Genomic DNA, 18,928 nt, shown 5'->3' on the forward strand with positions numbered 1-18,928 from the left:
GCTGCATTATAATGCTGTTACCATGGCAACCGGACTACTCAGAGAACGTCGCCATTTCTGTCTGATTCCGGGGCAGCTCCAGCCACAGGGAAGGCATGAAGTTCCATGCCGAACGCTGCACAATATGGCCAAAAATACTGCAAAATGCAGCTCATTTAAGAAATAATGATTTACATAAAATTAACTTTTTACCCCCAGTATTTTTATAATTATGACTTATTCTTCTGGGTATCGTTCTCTACCTCAGTCATTACCTTCATTGAGCCTGGTATTGTTTGGTTTACGTGTCACACTCACTGAGTTTGTATCAGAAGCTGAGTAAAGCGTCTCAGAGGAGACATCTAGAAATACTCTGTCCAGGAGAGCTATGTCCTCTACCCCTGGATGACCAATAAGAGACGGGGCAGGGAGACTGCATGCATGGGGCTGCTGTGTATAGGCACGAGGGGCAATAATGCATTGGAAGAGAAGGCAAGTGTAGAGAGGGAGAAACGCATGTATAGCGAGACCTGTGTGTATAGCGAGGGGTCTGTATAGAGGGACCTGCGTGTATATAGCGAGGGGGTCTGTATAGAGGGATTAGTGTGTATAGCGAGGGGGGTCTGTACAGAGGGATTAGTGTATATAGCGAGGGGGTCTGTATAGAGGGATTAGTGTGTATAGGGAGGCAGTCTGTATAGAGAGATTTGTGTGTACAGGAATGGGGTCTGTATAGAGAGACCTCTGTGTATAGTGAGGGGATCTGTATAGAGAGATCTGTGTGTATAGCGAGGGGGTCTGTATAGAGAGACCGCTGTGTATAGTGAGGGGGTCTGTATAGAGAGATCTGTGTGTACAGGGATGGGGTCTGTATAGAGAGACCTCTGTGTATAGTGAGGGGGTCTGTATAGAGAGACCCGTGTATAGCAAGGGGGTCTGTATAGAGAGACCTCTGTGTATAGGGAGGGAGTCTGTATAGAAAGACCTGCGTGTATATAGCGAGGGGGTCTGTATAGAGGGATTAGTGTATATAGCGAGGGGGTCTGTATAGAGAGATCTCTGTGTATAGTGAGGGGGTCTGTATAGAGAGATCTGTGTGTACAGGGATGGGGTCTGTATAGAGAGGGCCATGTTTATAGGTTTTGGGGTAGATGTAGGGGTATGGAATGAGAGAAGGGTGTGCGTGTACTTGAGAAGCAAATGAACTTCTGTTTTATGCTTTTTAAAGACGTCTCTCCGAGTACAAAAGTTCAGCTGTGACGGGGAGGCGCACCGAGGGCTGAAAGCCGCGTTTTGACACCGAAGTGGAGTTTTGCCGCCTTTGAAGTGTCTTCTGATTTTCCATTCTGCCTGAAGTTAGTCGGCATGTTTATGCAGCAGATGGGGGCAAATTCCCAAGCTGCGCCATTCTGATTTACGCGCGGCGCTCAGCTCTCCGACACCAACATCTCGCCTCTTAAGTTGGTCAGATTCTTAAAAAGCAGCCAAGCCTCCCGGGGAAGGAGGTGGGGGAGATGCAGCCTTTATTATGCATCCTAATTTCTGGTTTTTAATCAGATTTCTTTATCTCTTGGAAATTATTCCTGATAAGCTCAACATGTTTGGAAGCCGGTTTTAGAAAGGAAAGCACATGAAATGGAAGTTTATGCGGGAGCACAAGGTGGCTGATTTCCATGCCTTTGAAAGGAAGTCACCGGGAGTTTAAACGGATCAGATGGAAGGCGTTTGGACGTTTTCATTACCTGCCATTGGCTGACGTGCATTTTTCAGGTTAGATCACACACAAAGGATATGTGGATTAGGAGAAGCATGAGCCACCATGTCGAGGGTTTGTATTACACTGACATTTCTTTATCTTTCATAGAATGACACGTGTGGCCCTGGAAGGGACATGTCAGAGGTGGTGGAAGCCTCCATGTGGGGGAGAGAGGTCCGTCAGTACCAGGGACAGGGGTAGACAGGTCCATCGGTACCAGGGACAGAGGGAGACAGGTCTATCGATACCAGGGACAGGGCAGACAGGTCCATCGGTACCAGAGACAGGGGTAGACAGGTCCATTGGTACCAGAGACAGGGTAGACCGGTTCATCAATGCTATGGACAACGGAAAACAGCAAAGCCATTGGCACCATGCCCAGCAGGTGGTTCTCTACGTTTATTCTAGAGGAACCATTAAAAGATGCACGTTGCCCTCTCCTTCTATAGGCACCAACATATACTGTGGTGAGATCTTTAAATAGAATTTAAAGTAATTGAATATCAGAGGGATGGATGACGGACTTATTATTACTTTATGAAATAATTTATTTCATGCACTCGGGGCAGAAAATGAACGTGTCTGGGGAAGTTTGGGTGATATGTCAATAAAGATACATTTCATAGTTTCCTCTCGTGCATCTCTGCATGCGCCGGATCTGGTATCGATGCCAGGGCCAGACACTGCCTGGTTTGCCATATGCTGCCATATTAAAAAATTGGGATAGCAGCAGAGATACAGGGGACATGCGCCTTAAGAAAACATCTTTATTTGTCTGACGAGGACATGCAATGGTTTGTCCATGTGCCATAAGCGAGGTTCAGGTGTTGTCTTGGCTGGAGGAGGCGGCAGGGGCCGGGAGCGCAGATGGAAATTAAAAAAAAACGTTTCTGAAGAGTCTACAGGAGCTGTCAGAGGCGTCAGTTACTTTAAGTTTTAACACGAGGCTCAATTGTTCACAAGAGGATTATCATTTTATTCCTTTCTGGAAGTATATTAAATATCAGCACAAGTCAAAATGTCCCAGAAAGTGTGAATATCAGCTTATTGAGTAGACAATGACATGCGCTGTGAGGCTAAGTCTCTAGTGCTCACAATTTGGAGTGAAGTCTGTTATATACATAGAAAAAGTGGTGAGTGTGTAAATTAAGAACATAAGGAGAAGGATGGTCTGACAGTATGAAGAAGAGAAGAGAAGACAGGTCCATCAGTACCAGGGACAGCAGAGAGGACAGCTCTGTCAGTACCAGGGGCAGCAGAGGAGACAGGTCTGTCAGTACCAGGGGCAGCAGAGAGGACAGGTCCGTCAGTACCAGGGACATCAAAGGAGACAGGTCCATCAGTACCAGGGACATCGAAGGAGACAGGTCCATCAGTACCAGGGACAGCAGAGAGGACAGGTCTGTCAGTACCAGGGCCATCAAAGGAGACAGGTCCATCAGTACCAGGGACATCAAAGGAGACAGGTCCATCAGTACCAGGGACAGCAGAGAGGACAGGTCCGTCAGTACCAGGGGCAGCAGAGAGGACAGGTCTGTCAGTACCAGGGGCAGCAGAGGAGACAGGTCCGTCAGTACCAGGGACAGCAGAGAGGACAGCTCTGTCAGTACTATGGACAGCAGAGATGACAGGTCCGTCAGTACCAGGGACATCAAAGGAGACAGGTCCATCAGTACCAGGGACATCGTGGGAGACAGGTCCATCAGTACCAGGGACAACAGAGAGGACGGCTCTGTCAGTACTATGGACAGCAGAGAGGACAGGTCTGTCAGTACCAGGGTCATCAAAGGAGACAGGTACATCAGTACCAGGGTCATCAAAGGAGACAGGTCCATCAGTACCAGGGACAGCAGAGAGGACAGGTCCGTCAGTACCAGGGGCAGCAGAGAGGACAGGTCCGTCAGTACCAGGGACAGCAGAGAGGACAGGTCCGTCAGTACCAGGGTCAAAGGGGACAACAGGTCTGTCCATAGCATGGAAAGTGTGGAACGCAGTAAAACTCTTAGGACTGAGCCTAATACTGTGCAGTATGTGCCACGAAGCACAGAATCCACAACACAAAAAGTACACTAACTGTAGTGGTCACAGAAGAGACACAAACTCTTCCCAGCTAAATTTACCTGAATAAACGTTTTATTCTGCAAAAAGCTGAGGGACGGGGTTTGTGACATGATGATGGCTGCACTTAACGGGAGGAAGTGGACAGGATTATTAAGTGGGCGCCTGTCTCGTACCAAAAGAAATGACATGCCTGGGTTTGTGGCTGGGCATACAGATGAGACGTTTAAATCCACCTCCTTCTCTCTGTGTCTCACTGATAGACCTAACGTGTCATTTGTGGAGGAATATAATGTTTAATCCTCAATCTCTGCCGTGTTTCAGTACAAAGCTCACACGGATAGTTCTCGAGAGGGGTTAATCAGTCATGCAATGGAAGTTCAAGGGCAGGGCCAGCCCAATACATTGTGCTGCTTGGGTCCAAGGGGAAAATGCTGTCCCCCACCAAAACTACACCCACATCCATCCACACAGAACCGCAACCAGGGGGTGCAACTATTACAGTTGCAAGAGACCCAGCTGTCCTTGGCGCCCCCATTGTCAGCAGCTTCGATAAGGTGCATACTGAAAAAATATTTATAATATGTAATGAGACCCTTGTGCCATGTTAGCCCCAAATAGCTTGTTAGTGCCATCTTTGTCCCCAAACTGCTTGTCGGTTCCATAGTTGTCCACAAACTGCTTGTCAGTGCCATCTTTGCAGGCGAGGACATACAAGTTCAGCTGTTTGCATGTTGATGAATACACAAGTTGCTTTGGGAAAGTTACCGTGCGAGGATGCCCTCAAGTCTGGTCAGTCACGTTAACCCCTGTGAGCACCTGGTGAGTGTTGGCTGCTGGAGAGATGCAGTATTAGGGTTTCTTAAATTTCACCGAGTGTCCTCAGTATAACAGCAGCCATTACCTCACCGTCGTCAAAGGAAAAAAACATTTCTAAACAAAAGCATCTCAAATTGAGAGAGTAAATTAATAGAGCAGAAAATCGCAAATGATGTGGAAATAATTCCTAAAACCTTAAGTAAAACTTCCAGGAAGCTTAATTTCATAATTCAGCTACTTTGCCATTAGTAAATTACAGGATCACATTGAGGGGCAGGAGAAACATATGCATCCAAAATTCTCTCCGGTATCATGCAAGGTAGCAGGCACGGAGTGATTGTGCTGCTCTTCCCCACATTTCATGCGCATGTTGACATGCAGGTTCGAGACAGAGCGACGGTTCCACATCACATAACGCAGCAGAGAACACGATAAGCTGGCGGACATTGATCCTACCAGATACATTGGACTATACTATAATATATATTTTCTTTGGTGCCGAAAGGTTCTGCTGTATATTAACCTGTGGAATGAGATTCAAGATTCTTAGCTGGGGTTTCAGGTTGTATCTTTAGCCACTTGTAACACTTGGCAATATAATTTGCGTATAATATTAAACACATACAAGGAAAATGGGCTAAAAAAATAAAATACCAAGAAAACTGTCCACTTGTGACCCACCGCAAAGGAGTGCGCCATGAATTCATTTTGCCGGCTGGAGTAGCGCGTAGGGAAGGCGCCCTGTAATTGGAGCAGACGGGGCCTGTAAGAGTCGGATCCCCACGCGCACTCGCTTTAGCCTCAGACATATTGCCTTTCCAATCCTATTGAGGGGTTCAGAGAAATCCTGACATGATGACTCCTCCGAGACCAAAGTCTCTTCCATGTTCCTGAAGCACATGGGAACCAGCAGGACTAGGATAATGTCTGAAATCCATGCGGGCAGACGGTAATCGGCTGACGCTTAACATTCACGCCAAATGTTGGAAATGCGGACTGACTTTCCAATATAAAATGTTGGCGCTTTTTATTCTTTTCTCGCAAAAAGGAGAATAAGTTTTCAAGGTGTCCTTCCGGCTTCACAGAACACGGATAGATTGATCTTTCAACTCCCAAGAGGAGACTCAGTCTTTAGCGCTGCCGTCCCTTACATATAAATTAGCAGGGGCAGCCGGGGCAGGTTTCATGGGGAGAGTCAGCAAAAAAATGAGCCCCGACTTCCAAAAGCTATTTGCTGTAAAGCCACCTTTTTTCACAGTGTTTGAAAGAAATTCAAATAATGATGAAATTCATTTAAGGGAAAAATGCTAAAAATCCAAATACATGTAAGGAGGAAGGAAGTGGGGGCAGCAGATATTCCCCGGCCACGCGGGCTCCCGTCTTGTTTGTGAATCCAGTAGAAGTGGCACTTTTACGCCACTTTGTTTTAAAGGTTGCCTATAGAATATCAATAGCAGTCATATTCCAAAATGTAATCATCCATTTAACCCATTAAGTGGGATTCAGTGTGAGCAAAAGACTCATCGCAAGGGTTAATAAGAACCAAAATCTGGCTATACTTAAACTACTTGGCTGCTTAAAGAGACACATTAGGTGAAAAGACTGAATTTTGTCTCTCGTGTGTGATAATGCCAGGTCGGACCCCCGTCAGGCTCCCCCACATCCAATCAGGAATAGGTGGGCCAACAAAACGCTGCCAACCCCCACGCAACCATCAAGATAAGATTGGGTTCTTCTCCTCCGACAGCAACATATTAATTTCCGAAATGACTTACAGAGTACCCGACGGCAGCTGAATGGTCTCCTACTCAATCTAGAGCGAGATTAGATGTTTTCAGGAAAAGCTGATAGCTGCGCCACAGAGAGAGGGAGCCATGAAAACACCGTCAGTGCCGCCGACATCTCGACAATCTCAGCAGCACCAACGTCTGCGTACGTCTTATAATTCCATGTCAGCAGTCACCAGAAATCACACAGAACGCGGAACTGTGAAGATCACCAATAGCTTACATGACGTTCCTGGGAAGTAAACCCGTTTCTGCTAGAAAACCAATTAAAATACAAAGTGATTGCGTGTTCTGTAACGGTCTGAACTGGATTCCTTATCGGCACCGCGAGGAAAGCTGTCCTAAAAGTGGTGACTTCTGAACACCACGTATTCAGCTTTTACAAAATGTCAGTGATTTACGGAGATTTACAACATTCATGTCTGCAGACGCATGTCTCCTAACGGGGAGCATCAAGCTCTAGCAAGCCTGCACTTTGCGGCCAGAGCTTGGAGGCAGATCGATGCGGCTTTATATATGGTGCCCCCTTTATAACGAGAGTTAAGCGTCAGGCACGGGGACTGTGTTTTACCCCCCCCCCCCGGTTCTATTTAAAGCTCTGTGTATTTATTTACCTGGACGGCAGAAGACATATTAGAGACGTTATATGAAGTCTCCGTCTGATTTCCCCGCTCTTTTCTTCTCTGTCCAGGAATCTTGCCCAGAATAGCCCGGTATAAACACAGGGGACCCGGCAGTCACTATTTTCATTGGCTGATCTAATAGGGATGAGGGAATTGTGGCAAATATTGACTTTATGACTTTTGGGGAAATAAGAAGCTTTCATTGTGATGAGAGAATAAACTGCTCGGAAATCGGGGAATCTGGGATTTTAGGTATGATTTAACCCATGACATGCCACTGCTGTCTTCAATGCTGGCATTAAAGGGGTTATAGGCTAGCCTACAAGGATGGATATTATTAAATATTCAAGTACTTGTTAATATACTATCTTTAACTCTTGAGATTGGCCAGATTATTTGTAAAATGAAACCTCTCTGAACGGATGAATCTCAGTTTGGAAGCCTGGGGGGCATTTAACGCCAGGAGCATTAAAGACCCCATTAGGCAGGGAAGGGAGAGTTGGCTGAGTAGGAGTGTGATGCTGCTCCATGTAGTTTGGTGGTCCATGTGGACTAATGGCTCATGTTGTCTAGGGGTCCATGTGGACTGATGGCTCATGTAGTCTGGGGGTTTGTGTACTCTGATGGTCCACGTAGTCTGGGGGTCCATGTGTATTGGGGGTCTGTGTAGTCTTTGGCCCATGTTGTCTTGGTGTCTGTATACTCTGGGGTTTCATGAAGTCTTGGAGCTCATTCAAAGCTGAACCAACGCATTTTATGCTCTCCCCACCATTCAAGAAATGTAGAAACAGCAGAAAGGCACAAAACATGCATTATGATTAATACCCAGCAAAATTCTGAAAGCTCAAAAAAGAGGGGATTAGGAGAGGTCAGAGGGACATCAGGGGAGGAAAGTCGGGCTTTATGGGAAAGAAATAAGGCATCAAGGGAAAGAGGGGCACATGAATTTGGCGACCAGAGAAGGAATGAGAAAAAGATTCCATGAGCATCTCCCATTATTTGCCCTGCATGATTGAGAATGCCCCTGGCCTCACACTCACTGGGGTCTGGGTCCCGCAGCATTAACACTGTCAACAAGCCCCCCCCCCCGCTAATTAATTGCATTTTTCTATTGTGAGGCTGAACGTCTGTCTCATAAAATGTCCCTATTACCTGATTGGGATGAAATTGGTGGAATAAAATGACATTTTTGTAAGCAGGAGCTGGTAATTAGGACAGCACCTCCAGCTAAATCCACTGATCTGTGTGTAATCTATTGATCTTTAGCTGGGTTCTGAGGACGATACATAAAGATCAATGCTTTTCGCCAGAGGTGCGGTTAGCGGGCTCGCTTCACAGCGCTCAAATGGTTTGAAGAGTCCTGAAAAGGACAGAGTGATGAGGAGATAATAACATTTAGATGGTAATCTGGCAGATAATGAGATAATGGCTCACGTTCATGGGCAGGAGCCACAGTAGAGTCTACCAAAGCTTAACACCTGTCACACGTGGAACAGGAGACCGCGGCCTGGACCCCCCATCCCGTACAACGTACGCGGGCCCTCGCACAGTGATTATTATTATTGTGTTTTACACATTAAGTAAACGTCACAAATATAAACTAAAAAAGGTTTGGTGCTCGGGGCCGTTGCCAGCTGCAGCCAGGGTTTTTCGCAGATATGTCATGTACCTGATGTATTCAGTCCCTTCACCTGGAATTCAGCATTAGGAAGACGTCTCTTTCATGACTCATCTGTGTCTGGGGGGAGATGGTTATTAGGCGCCAATCCTGTCATTATCAACAATCAACTCCTGTAAACAATAAGCATGAGACTTCAGCAGTCTCCATGGTAGAATCCGTTTCATTTTGGAGCGCATGCTCTGTAGTGACTACGGCTCTGGTCCAAACTACCTCCAGGCCATGGCCTTGTGTTTGTAACTCACAATTACAGTGAGACTAGTTTTGGTTTCCAGACCTTGAGGTCCGTGAAGTTTTTCCAATCCTACTGAAAGCAAATATTTCTCATCCTACTAAAAGCACAAGAAGGAGAGCTGCATACACGAGCTCCATGATATGTATCTATGCTTGATCTCTGATTGAAACATCTTCGTGTATTTGGAGTACTTCTTGAATTGGCTGAAACATCCATCCTTCCATTTGTGTCAAGAGGCTGCCATGTGTAATAATATCTTCATGGGCAGTTCTGACCATTCAGAGAAGTCGCATAATATCGGCAGATTCTACCTGCAATACGCTTCTTACACTGTATATGGCCGCTTGTATAACATGCCGGGAAGTAATAGCTGCGAGCCGCGCACGTTTTTGAGGGAGATCTTATACATAATTACACTGAAGCTGCCTCAACCCTGTCCAAAGCCCTATGAGATCCATCACCTGGTGCCGCGTTCCAGATGATCGTCCGCATGATCCCACATGATCATGACCAACTCCCTGGTGCCAGATTCCAGGTGATCCTTTACCTGCCTCTGACACCACAAGGTCCCCGGTTAAACCCTCACTCCGTAGAGCGCTACTTCCATAAAAACATGATGGAAACAGAGTCTGTGTGTGAACTCCCGGGAGAGCGTCCTTGGTGGAATCTTCTGAGAGTAGGAATTGTATTGATTTCTCCTGTAGAATACAAATAAAATAATAATGAGAAACATAAGAACAAATAATAACACAAATGATAGAAATAATGGCCCTGCGGCCCTTCTGCTCTCGCCCTGATACTGGTAAAGCAGTTTTTCACAGATACAGCGGTGCGGGCGGTGGAGTGAGCAGCGAGGCAGTAATTCCTGGCTATTTTCTGTGTTGTGCCAACAGTTGCGTGTAAAGCTTCGTCTATGCAAGAGGAATAGCGTGTCAAGCGCTCCCCTGGGCCCCGGTATCACTTCTTGTTATTCTCCTCCGTGCGTCTCCACACCGCCCTCTCGCTAACTCGGCAGGCAGGGCTCCATTAGGCGTGCGGCATGGAAAAGGCTGCAGATTTTCCTCTTGGTGGATCCAGATCCCCACAGGCCAGGAGGAGAAGCATTTGGTTGGGTTATTGTTTGTTTTAACCCCAGTATGTGGCGGAATCACTAAAAGCAGCAATTCCTTTAACCCCCATACGTGTACCTGGCGTTCCCCCAAAATACAAACATGCTAGATCTTTAAGAAACAACAATTCTGTTTTTGGCGAAACTGGATTTTTTGCACCCGGGCCCACTACATCTGCCTGCATCGCGAGAGACGAGGGAAAAGCCTCGGCCATCGATGCTTCCGTGACTGAGCCGGGCCATGCGCAGACGGGGGCATTCTTTCCTTCATGAAAGAAACATCAGGGCTGGCAAAGCCGCACGCGACGCTGACTATCTCATATATTCTTCATAACCGGCTTGTGCGGAGTGGGAAACGAACGCACGGAAAGAGGCAGGAAGCCAAGACGGGCAGAGATGTTCTTTGAGGCACGGTCCCCAAACTGGTGGTAGAGGCTTCACAGAGCGGCTGAGCTCAGGGCCCACGGAGTCCCCAGTCCATAATTAATCACTGGCTGGTTAAACCGGCCCCGGCAGCCAAATCACACGAGACACCAATGCGAGACAAACAAATAATAGCCAAGTCATGAGAACCAGGAACAACCACTGTAGACATCCAGTAACCATTCTTTATATAGAAGCCCGGGCAACAACTGGAATATATATAATACGGTATATATATATAAAATCGCAATCCAAGAGTATATTTCTTAGCTGTGAAAAAACCCTTTATATCGCTGACTTTTCAGTGTTTGCAGAAAATGTTTCCTGCATCACCAGCAGAAGTGATTTCATAAAAGGACATTCTGAAAGTATTTAATGTAAGCGCTCAGGGGTTTTTCACAGTCACTTCCTCAGGACGCGTTTTAATATTGGGCCTTTTTAAAGTTCTTGCACCAGTGAACTCCGAAGGGTCTGTAGGAGAGAAAGGGGTTAATAAGTAGGGGTGGATAGGGGACGTGTCCTCCCGCGGAGCCCGGACAAAGTCTGACACTCGCAGCCTGCTGTGCCGGGGCGGACACGGCAGAGTAGAAAGCATTGATCTGTTTGCATGTTTCCGTGACAGCGTTTTCGTGCCTGGATGGCGTGTGGATTTTTATTCTATTCTTGTCAACCTTGTGAAAGCTGACATGACAATGATGGCGTGCTGGGATCTCCGAGCCTCCGACGCAGAGGGGGAAGGGCAGCAGGATGAAATGTTTGTTGGCTTGTAGGTGCCAGAGCCGCGTACGCACATCGACCGGGCAGAGTCAACGATCTCCAACTAACGGCTGTGCTGCTTACGCGGCAGTCGGAAGTCAAAGTGTGGCGTAACAAGGGTGCCAGGGGCCCTCTTTCTGAAACTATTTCACAAAATGTAAAGGGGCTGTCGCTCGAGCAGCGTATAAACCACCTGATATTATATAACATGTGCAGCAGATCCAGGCCATTTCTGAAATTGCTTACATCATGAACCAATGCAATGGAGAATAATTGTGGCGGAGGATGCGACGTTTGTTGACTTTATTTAACCTTCATTTCCTTGCACCACACATTTCCCATCATATGAGCCGCGGCCAGGGTGCGTGAAACAAGTCACCTGGCACAGAAAGGGACGTGTGAAGCAATCACCGGTGACTGAGAGGCTTTCTCCTGCAGCAATGTGTGGCAGATGATGGTGCTGGACCCCTGGCCTGGGTAATTTATCTGATGACCTGGGTCATTTTTCTGCTCTCTTACCCGCTTTCGACTACCCCATTCAAGTGAGGCTGGTATCATTTCATCTGATGCAGAGAAGTGGACCGGGCTTATATGCCTCAGAGTGGGGGAAGAACGCAGCTGATTCATTCTTCAATCCTCGTTTCAGATCCCGCATAATAAGTAACTTGGCCTTATTTACATTACCGTCCCCATAGCACATTGCTTGCATGCCTGCATTACTATAGAGGGTTGGGGCTATTAGCCCTATTACTACCCCTGTCCGCTTTTTACTATCCGGAAGTGTGCAGGGGGCAAACATTCAGTATTTTTATAATAACGTTTTGTAAACATTTATGAGCCTAACAGGGCCAGATCTCTTGGTTATAACTAAAACTAATTTCGAATTTTCGTGTTATTCTGAAAGCAGCAACCTCCATATTGCGAATGTGTTTGCCGTGTCAGGAACCGGCAGATAAATTTCAATCTCTTGCTGGCGGCGTCATTACAAGCGCCGCTCTCTCCCGACCCCACGATGGAGCTGATCCCTTCGCTTCACACATTGATTTTTCTTTCTGGACCAACTCTGTTGCTGATAATGAAAACTGAGAAGAAAATTGGACATTACAGAAAAAAAGTCTCTGAAATGAAAATAAAATAGAGTAATTTGCGTACACAGAGACAGAATGGAAGCAAAGAAAGTGTTTATCGCTCGAGAGAACAGATTCACTCGCAAAACTTTTGGAAAAACTCCTCAAAAGTCATCATTATTCAGCTTCGTTCCCAAAGAGAACATTCCTCCATGTAAACAGGGCACCTGCAGTGATGGCTGACAATCCGCATGTCGCATGCGCACGGAGTCAGTATGGGGTAGATATATGTCCTGTGCTGTCCGCTACTATGTAGGCAGGAGACACACATGAACTGGGCTTCAGACTCATGTTATCTCTGCGGCTTTATGGCCTTGTCCTCAGCCCATGTTTCCCATTATCTGGGTATAAACTACAACCACCCATTAATTACCGAATTCACCTGTTCACCCGGAATATGTCTTATTCTTATGTCATTTCATACGGTGCATTTATTTCCTCTCTTCTGAGCCCAAATCTCCATACTTTTTTTCGACCTTCCTATGCCCCAGGCATCTTTTTCCTCCCCAGCTTGTCTTAACACTCAGTGTTGCTTTAACTTGACAGTTTTATATCCGAGCAGCACGATACCGACAGGCATCCCTGGTCAGTAATATCCAGCAAGCCCCATATCTCATTCCTTGGCAGTCGACGTCTCTGTGGTTGATTCCTGATTCGGTGAGCACCATCTGTTTTTGTCGCGCGTAAAACGCTAGGCATTAAACTTCACTAATATTCTAAAACAGAGCATTTTTAATGAATAAATCATCAGAGGGAGTTAAGGACAAGCAGATTTACTACACGCCGACAAATGCAGGCTTTCTAAGAAAAGTCAAAATAGCAGAAAACTGTGACATGTCCTGTTATGGAGACACCAGGGCATCAAACAAGCCTTTTTTAAGAGAAAAGCGGGAATCCTCACAGATTTTTTCCCCACACAACATGCATCTAACAGGCCGCAAAGAGAAGACAATGAATATCAAACATATTATGGCAGAATGCTACGCATGCGCGCACTCTACCAGATCTACAATGGGACACAAGGCATAACGACCCTCATTAAATGGGGGTTTCCTGTGCACCTCGTAAGGAGCAGCTGTCAGAAGGCCGCAGGTGTCCAGACGTGTCGGGTTCCTGACCTAGGAATTGGAATCTTTTTAGCATGGGAGACGGGGCCGATTCAGTGCCTCCAGATTGCATGGTTGGCGCAGCTGAGAAAGCTTCTTACCTGGTCATAGAACGGCAAAGCAAGAACATAAACCTGGACCCTCATCCCCCAAATGATCTCTCCATCGCTTTCCTTTCTTCCTCCCAGAGAGTTTCCACTAAGTTTTTCTTACATCTGATTGACCCAGTTAAAAAAAAAATGTGATTTCCAATTTTCCACATAACTTCACTTTCTACTTTTGCAGTTAATCCATTTTAATTAATTTTTCTTTTAATAACTTTTCTCTTGGATTTCCATCCATGGCCGAGTCTCCGAGTTATTGCCACGTAATCAGCTACAAGTTATTGTAACGCAGACATTTTGGATTGACGCTGTTTGTGGAAGACAAATGAACCGATTTCTCCCCAAAAAATGTGTCTCATGAAAGCGCTCGGCAGAGGCCGATTCCCCGTTTGAAGTTTGCGATGCTCTATTTTCACAAAGCAGCGCTCGGCTGTAATCTTACGGAGCGGCCCCTTAAATGAATGTAGAATAGAAAGAAAATCATATTTTTATGTTTTATTCATAATCGTTCTTGGAACAGGAGAGGCAAACAGAAGAAAATACTGCGAGTGCTGAATATGTGAGACCCCGCTCTCAGGAAGGGAGAAAAAAGAATTTTAATGAGAATCTTTTCCTCTTGATTTTTAGGTTCAGTTGTTAACCATGTAAACCTGCAGCGGGGGGCTAATTGATTGTCGACAGTCCCGTGGTGTATTTCTGGTGTTAAAGAAACTGGGACTTGAGGTCATTCAAGTCAAGTGATGTTATGGCCTTCTGCTTTTATACTATCTGCTAAGTGGGCGGGGTGAAGGTGGTGCATGGGCGGAACATGTTAGCAGAGTGGGCGGGGCTATCATTAAGAGGCGATGCTTTTTGGAAAATCTCTAGTGCGGGTTCTTTGGTGCAATAGAGAAAATGTACTAACCAGACAGTGTTTTTATTGTAAGAATCGGACGTTTTCTGGAGTGGCAATTTCCAATTTAAGTTGGCAAACTCCCCCCGGCAAGGGCATTGATCGGACTCTGCGCATGCATTTATCATAAGACTGAGGAAAATAAAGCTAGAATTTGTCCACACCTCATCCAGCACGACGTGAGGACTTTATTAATCCCGAGGACTAGAGTTATCAGCGAAAGGCTCCCGGCCGGCAGCCTTTGATTCCCGCCGGTGTTAATACCGGATACTGCTGCTTTTGATCTGTTTTGACGCCCACTCATTATGAAAATTTTACAAGTAACCCCTAAACTGCCAGAGCTCTCTGCTTTTTACTCATCAAAAAAACATTTTGTAATAATTACCGCTTTACTTAAGAAAAACAATTTATCTCCAGACAATTTCCTCCTCAGCAGGTAAATGCCTGCGCTGTTTGCAACAATTTGCCTGAAATGATAGGAATAATTTGCTGTAATCGTTGTTTTGCGATTCTTTCTGTATTTATTTAATCTCATCACACGCTAGGAGTTTAGTTATCATCTGATAATCCGGAGGTCAGTCTGACGCTGGATAGAGGGGAGGCAGGAGGAGCCGATAAGGACAACGTATCAGACTCGGCCCACGACTCGGCTCTTCCTGCCGTGACCGAGTGATGGAGATATGCGGACCACATTAAGGAGACATCATTATCCAGTAACCTAGAACATTTATATGCAGAAACTAAAGCGTATTTCGTAATCCCATTTACCCTTTATCGGAGAGCAAAGTAATTGTTTTATTTCACAGAAGCCGGATTAAAGGCTTAAGGCTAAAACAGGATAATTGCCAGAAACTCCCTCCAGAGCCTCTCCCAGCCTCGTAATAATAACCTTCCCTGGTTCCCAACGCCCTCACATCCTAGGATGGCCCCAGAAACGGGTGCTCAGCACATGGCCACTTCTGACAGCGTAGCAGTTGCCTGGATGCCCTTTTCATGTACGTTTGGCCCAGTAATGTTCATTTAACATACATGACCCCGTAGAAGCGAGACGTGTTCTTTCAGACAGTCGAGACGCCCTCACCCAGTGAGACAGCTTGGTAGGACTGGCGCCTTTTGCTCAGGGGCAGGCATAGCCAAGTCGGTATCATACTCACTGGCACACACTCTTACACTAACACACATTCATGCTACAAACAAAAGTACACTAACAGACATTAGAACACATATTTACACACTCATGTTCACACACATTTACATATATATCATGCTAACACACATACGCAGGCATGCTCACACTCCCTCTAACACATACATACACACGATTATGCCGATTCATCAAATGGCTATTAATTTATTGAGGTTACAAAACAGAACAGCTTTTCAGACAATATTTTATTTCCAAGGAAGACCCATGTAAACATGAAATCATTTAACCCAACATGTAGGACGTTTGTATCAAAACTGCTTCCACCGCAGTGGACAATGTACCCCACTCGCTACCTGCCATTGCCGGCCAGCGTGGAATGGGACATGGGTAGCTCACCCGACGGCTTGGCGGCTGCTACAGAATGAGGTGCAGGACGCACAGAGAAACAACAACAGGGCATCTGATTATTTCATACAAAAATGCTTCCATAGGAAGAAATATGAGCTGTCAATATATCATATAATAATTTAAACATGGATCATACATACAAAAGGCTTCCAAGTTTAGTCTGAAATGTGGGAAATCTGCATCCTTGGAGAGATTGTGCCTTGTCTGCGTTTTGGAGAAAGGTGGGTCTCTCGCCCCGGGGTGATCTGCTTTACATTCAGGAGAAAGGATTGTGGGAAATTCAAATAGCAGCTAATGAAATAAGCAGAGAATTGATAAATTGGGATTTCCCCTGAATCCCCTGAATTCCAGCTCTGACGTGGAAATAATGGGGCCCCTTCCGCCTATTCACGTTCCAATCAATTCAACCGAACCCGCCTAAGCTTCTGCGATCAGCTGTCTGTCAGTTAATTGGCCAGAATGCACTTCACTCTGTGTGCAAACCAGAAATCTGCCCTCTCAGGGTATGCTGGGGGTGATTTATTGGGGAATATTGGTCAAAGAACATTAATAAGACACAAAACGACTCTGTTCTTGCGCATTTTTAAAGAAATCCCCGGTAGAGAGACGTGCTTTACCCTCCCCGTGACGCACATGCGATAGGGACCGGCGGCAGAATCACCGGAAACCTTTTTATTAATGCCTACCAGGGCATTATGAGCAAATCCCAGCACGCCGAGAGACGTCACAAACATTCTCACCCCATTAGGAAGGATTTTCCGCAAACCTAGAATCCTCCTCGTTCGATTTATTTATTGCAAAAAAACAAAAAAACTCTCTGAAGATACTCCCTTCCATTACTTTTGGAACGGATAGACTAATCTATACCTTTAATTATTAATTTATTGCTGCTCCCGTCCTTAATGTGCTTTGAGGATACTTTTGCAAAGTAAAAGGAAACATTAACAAAATTTTAAACACAACAAAGAAAACGCTATTTTTACAAAACTGGAAAGGAAAAGAAAACTCTTTGTCCTTCAGAGACGGGAGACGCAGAAAAATGATCTCTGAAAAGTTGCAGTTTCCAGGAACTGGGTTGGGGAAGAAAAGTGAATTCTGTTGAAAACATGATTTCAAGTCCTTTTGGACCGCGAGCCTTGTGTGCCAGACGCGAGACCACGAGGGGAGACCCGTATTCAGCTGGGCTCATAGTCACACAGCTCTGGGAATTCAGACTATAAAGTGCCATTCTGTTTGGGTTACGTCGCGAACAAACAGCTTAAAGACATCAATAAGATTTTTACCTATATACAAACATAAAAAATAAATGTGTCTCTCTGTACCCTCGGCTTCACATCTGTCCAAACATTTCCCTTTAACGCCATCTTTTCTGCCTCCGCTCTCAAGGCTTCCTTCTCCATTTAAGAGCATTTAGTTTATTGAGCAATCAGTAAACATTCTTTAAAAAGTTGATGACTGTGAAGGGGGATTTGTCCCGAGATTTGCTGACTAAAGTAAAAATCGTGATTGTCGAGAATTCCTCGTCGGGGGGGTCGGCTGCATACGCCCTCATCACGGACCGCTAAATTCTTTCAAGCCGTCTGAATTTCCAAGTTAAAAAGGCAAATGTTAATGCTATTTCCAGTAATACTGGTATTATATACTGGCACTAAGTCATCACAATATCACAAACCTGCTCGGCCTAATACCATTAAATAAGGAGTTTTTGTGTAATATTTCGTAACACCTGCCATTTACAAAGTCTGTGCGGCTCAGCTTGATAAGATTTGTACAATGAGCTCAATATCTTTCTGATGAAACAATTCAATGGGCCGCCTGCATCCCATTTCTATAGGCCTGTACCCTGTCTCGGTTACCCTGTACCCCGTCTCTGTCACCCTGTACCTGTATAGAGAAACAATAAAAATTATTCTGTTACATCTAAAAACACAATAAATACATCCACGGGCTCCCATATGATTTCCTTTGAAGGGCTTAAGTCCGTGAAAGCAGCTCTCATGCTTCCTTTCTCGTCCTCCAGAAATACTCTGCAATATGGCATCGTATGAACTAATCAGACGAGAGAGGAGAGATCCGATCTAACAAAAGCCAGAGCCCGAGGTTCATTCTTCACACAGAACCTCTCGGCTGGGATATCCTCCATAAACCCACCACCATACAAAATGGCTAAAAATGAAATACTAAGTGGGGGAGATTATCATGATCCCAAAAAAGTGTGCGTGTGCTTTAAAAGTGTGTAACAGGAAAAGAGAAAACTGTGCGAACCCAGAGATTGCCCTGGGTTATAGAACGTCCATTACCAACGACGAATGTGGAGTCAGATTACCAAGTGCTCCAAATAAAAGAACCTTTCAAACCCTCAATAAATGCCACGGGATCTCCTATGACATGGGCCGCACAAGGCGGTCTCTTTATCTTCCTGGTAAAGTCCTTGTGGTCCCTGTATCGAGGAAGCACCCTGATTATTCACAGAATGAGATTCTATTGCTATATTAGAGATGCAGCTCTAAATCCTTTAAAAAAATCCAAGAAAAGTAAATGAGTTAAAATGGGGAGCAGGAGATGGGGTAATCTCCGAATCCTGCTACGCGTTGTTGCTTCATCATATTAACTGTTGTTTAATGCTGAATGATCCAGCCTGTCCAACGCTGTCCCCCGACGATTTGATGGTCCGCGCATCCTTGGTACTGCCTGTGTTCCCAGTTGGGCTCAGGTCACGTTTTGATCACAAGTGCATTCTGGGTCCCAGTGTATTGATGAGCTGAGCCCTCATGATCTGAATACTGGTGAGGATCTTCTTTTGATGACCTATTAATGAAATCCCAAGTCTTCGAATATCACTGCAAAAAAAGACAAAAACAATGTAAATGGAATGTCCAAGATAAAAAGGTTGGGATTTCCCTCAAATTTACAAATGGACTA

General features: G+C 45.5%; 1 protein-coding gene across 1 annotated transcript in view; it reads right to left on the minus strand.

Annotated features, from left to right (window-relative positions):
* Window positions 1-18,456: 18,456 nt before the first annotated feature.
* EPHA8 (EPH receptor A8) overlaps window positions 18,457-18,928 on the minus strand; it is a 28,839-nt gene continuing 28,367 nt past the window's right edge. The window contains exon 17 of the mRNA XM_053452209.1: window positions 18,457-18,846. Within this exon, the coding sequence (XP_053308184.1) occupies window positions 18,732-18,846 (115 nt within the window). The 3' untranslated portion in view covers window positions 18,457-18,731. The remainder of the gene's footprint in view (window positions 18,847-18,928) is intronic.

This window comes from Spea bombifrons, chromosome 12, assembly GCF_027358695.1.
Source record: "Spea bombifrons isolate aSpeBom1 chromosome 12, aSpeBom1.2.pri, whole genome shotgun sequence".
Lineage (NCBI taxonomy): Eukaryota > Metazoa > Chordata > Amphibia > Anura > Pelobatidae > Spea > Spea bombifrons.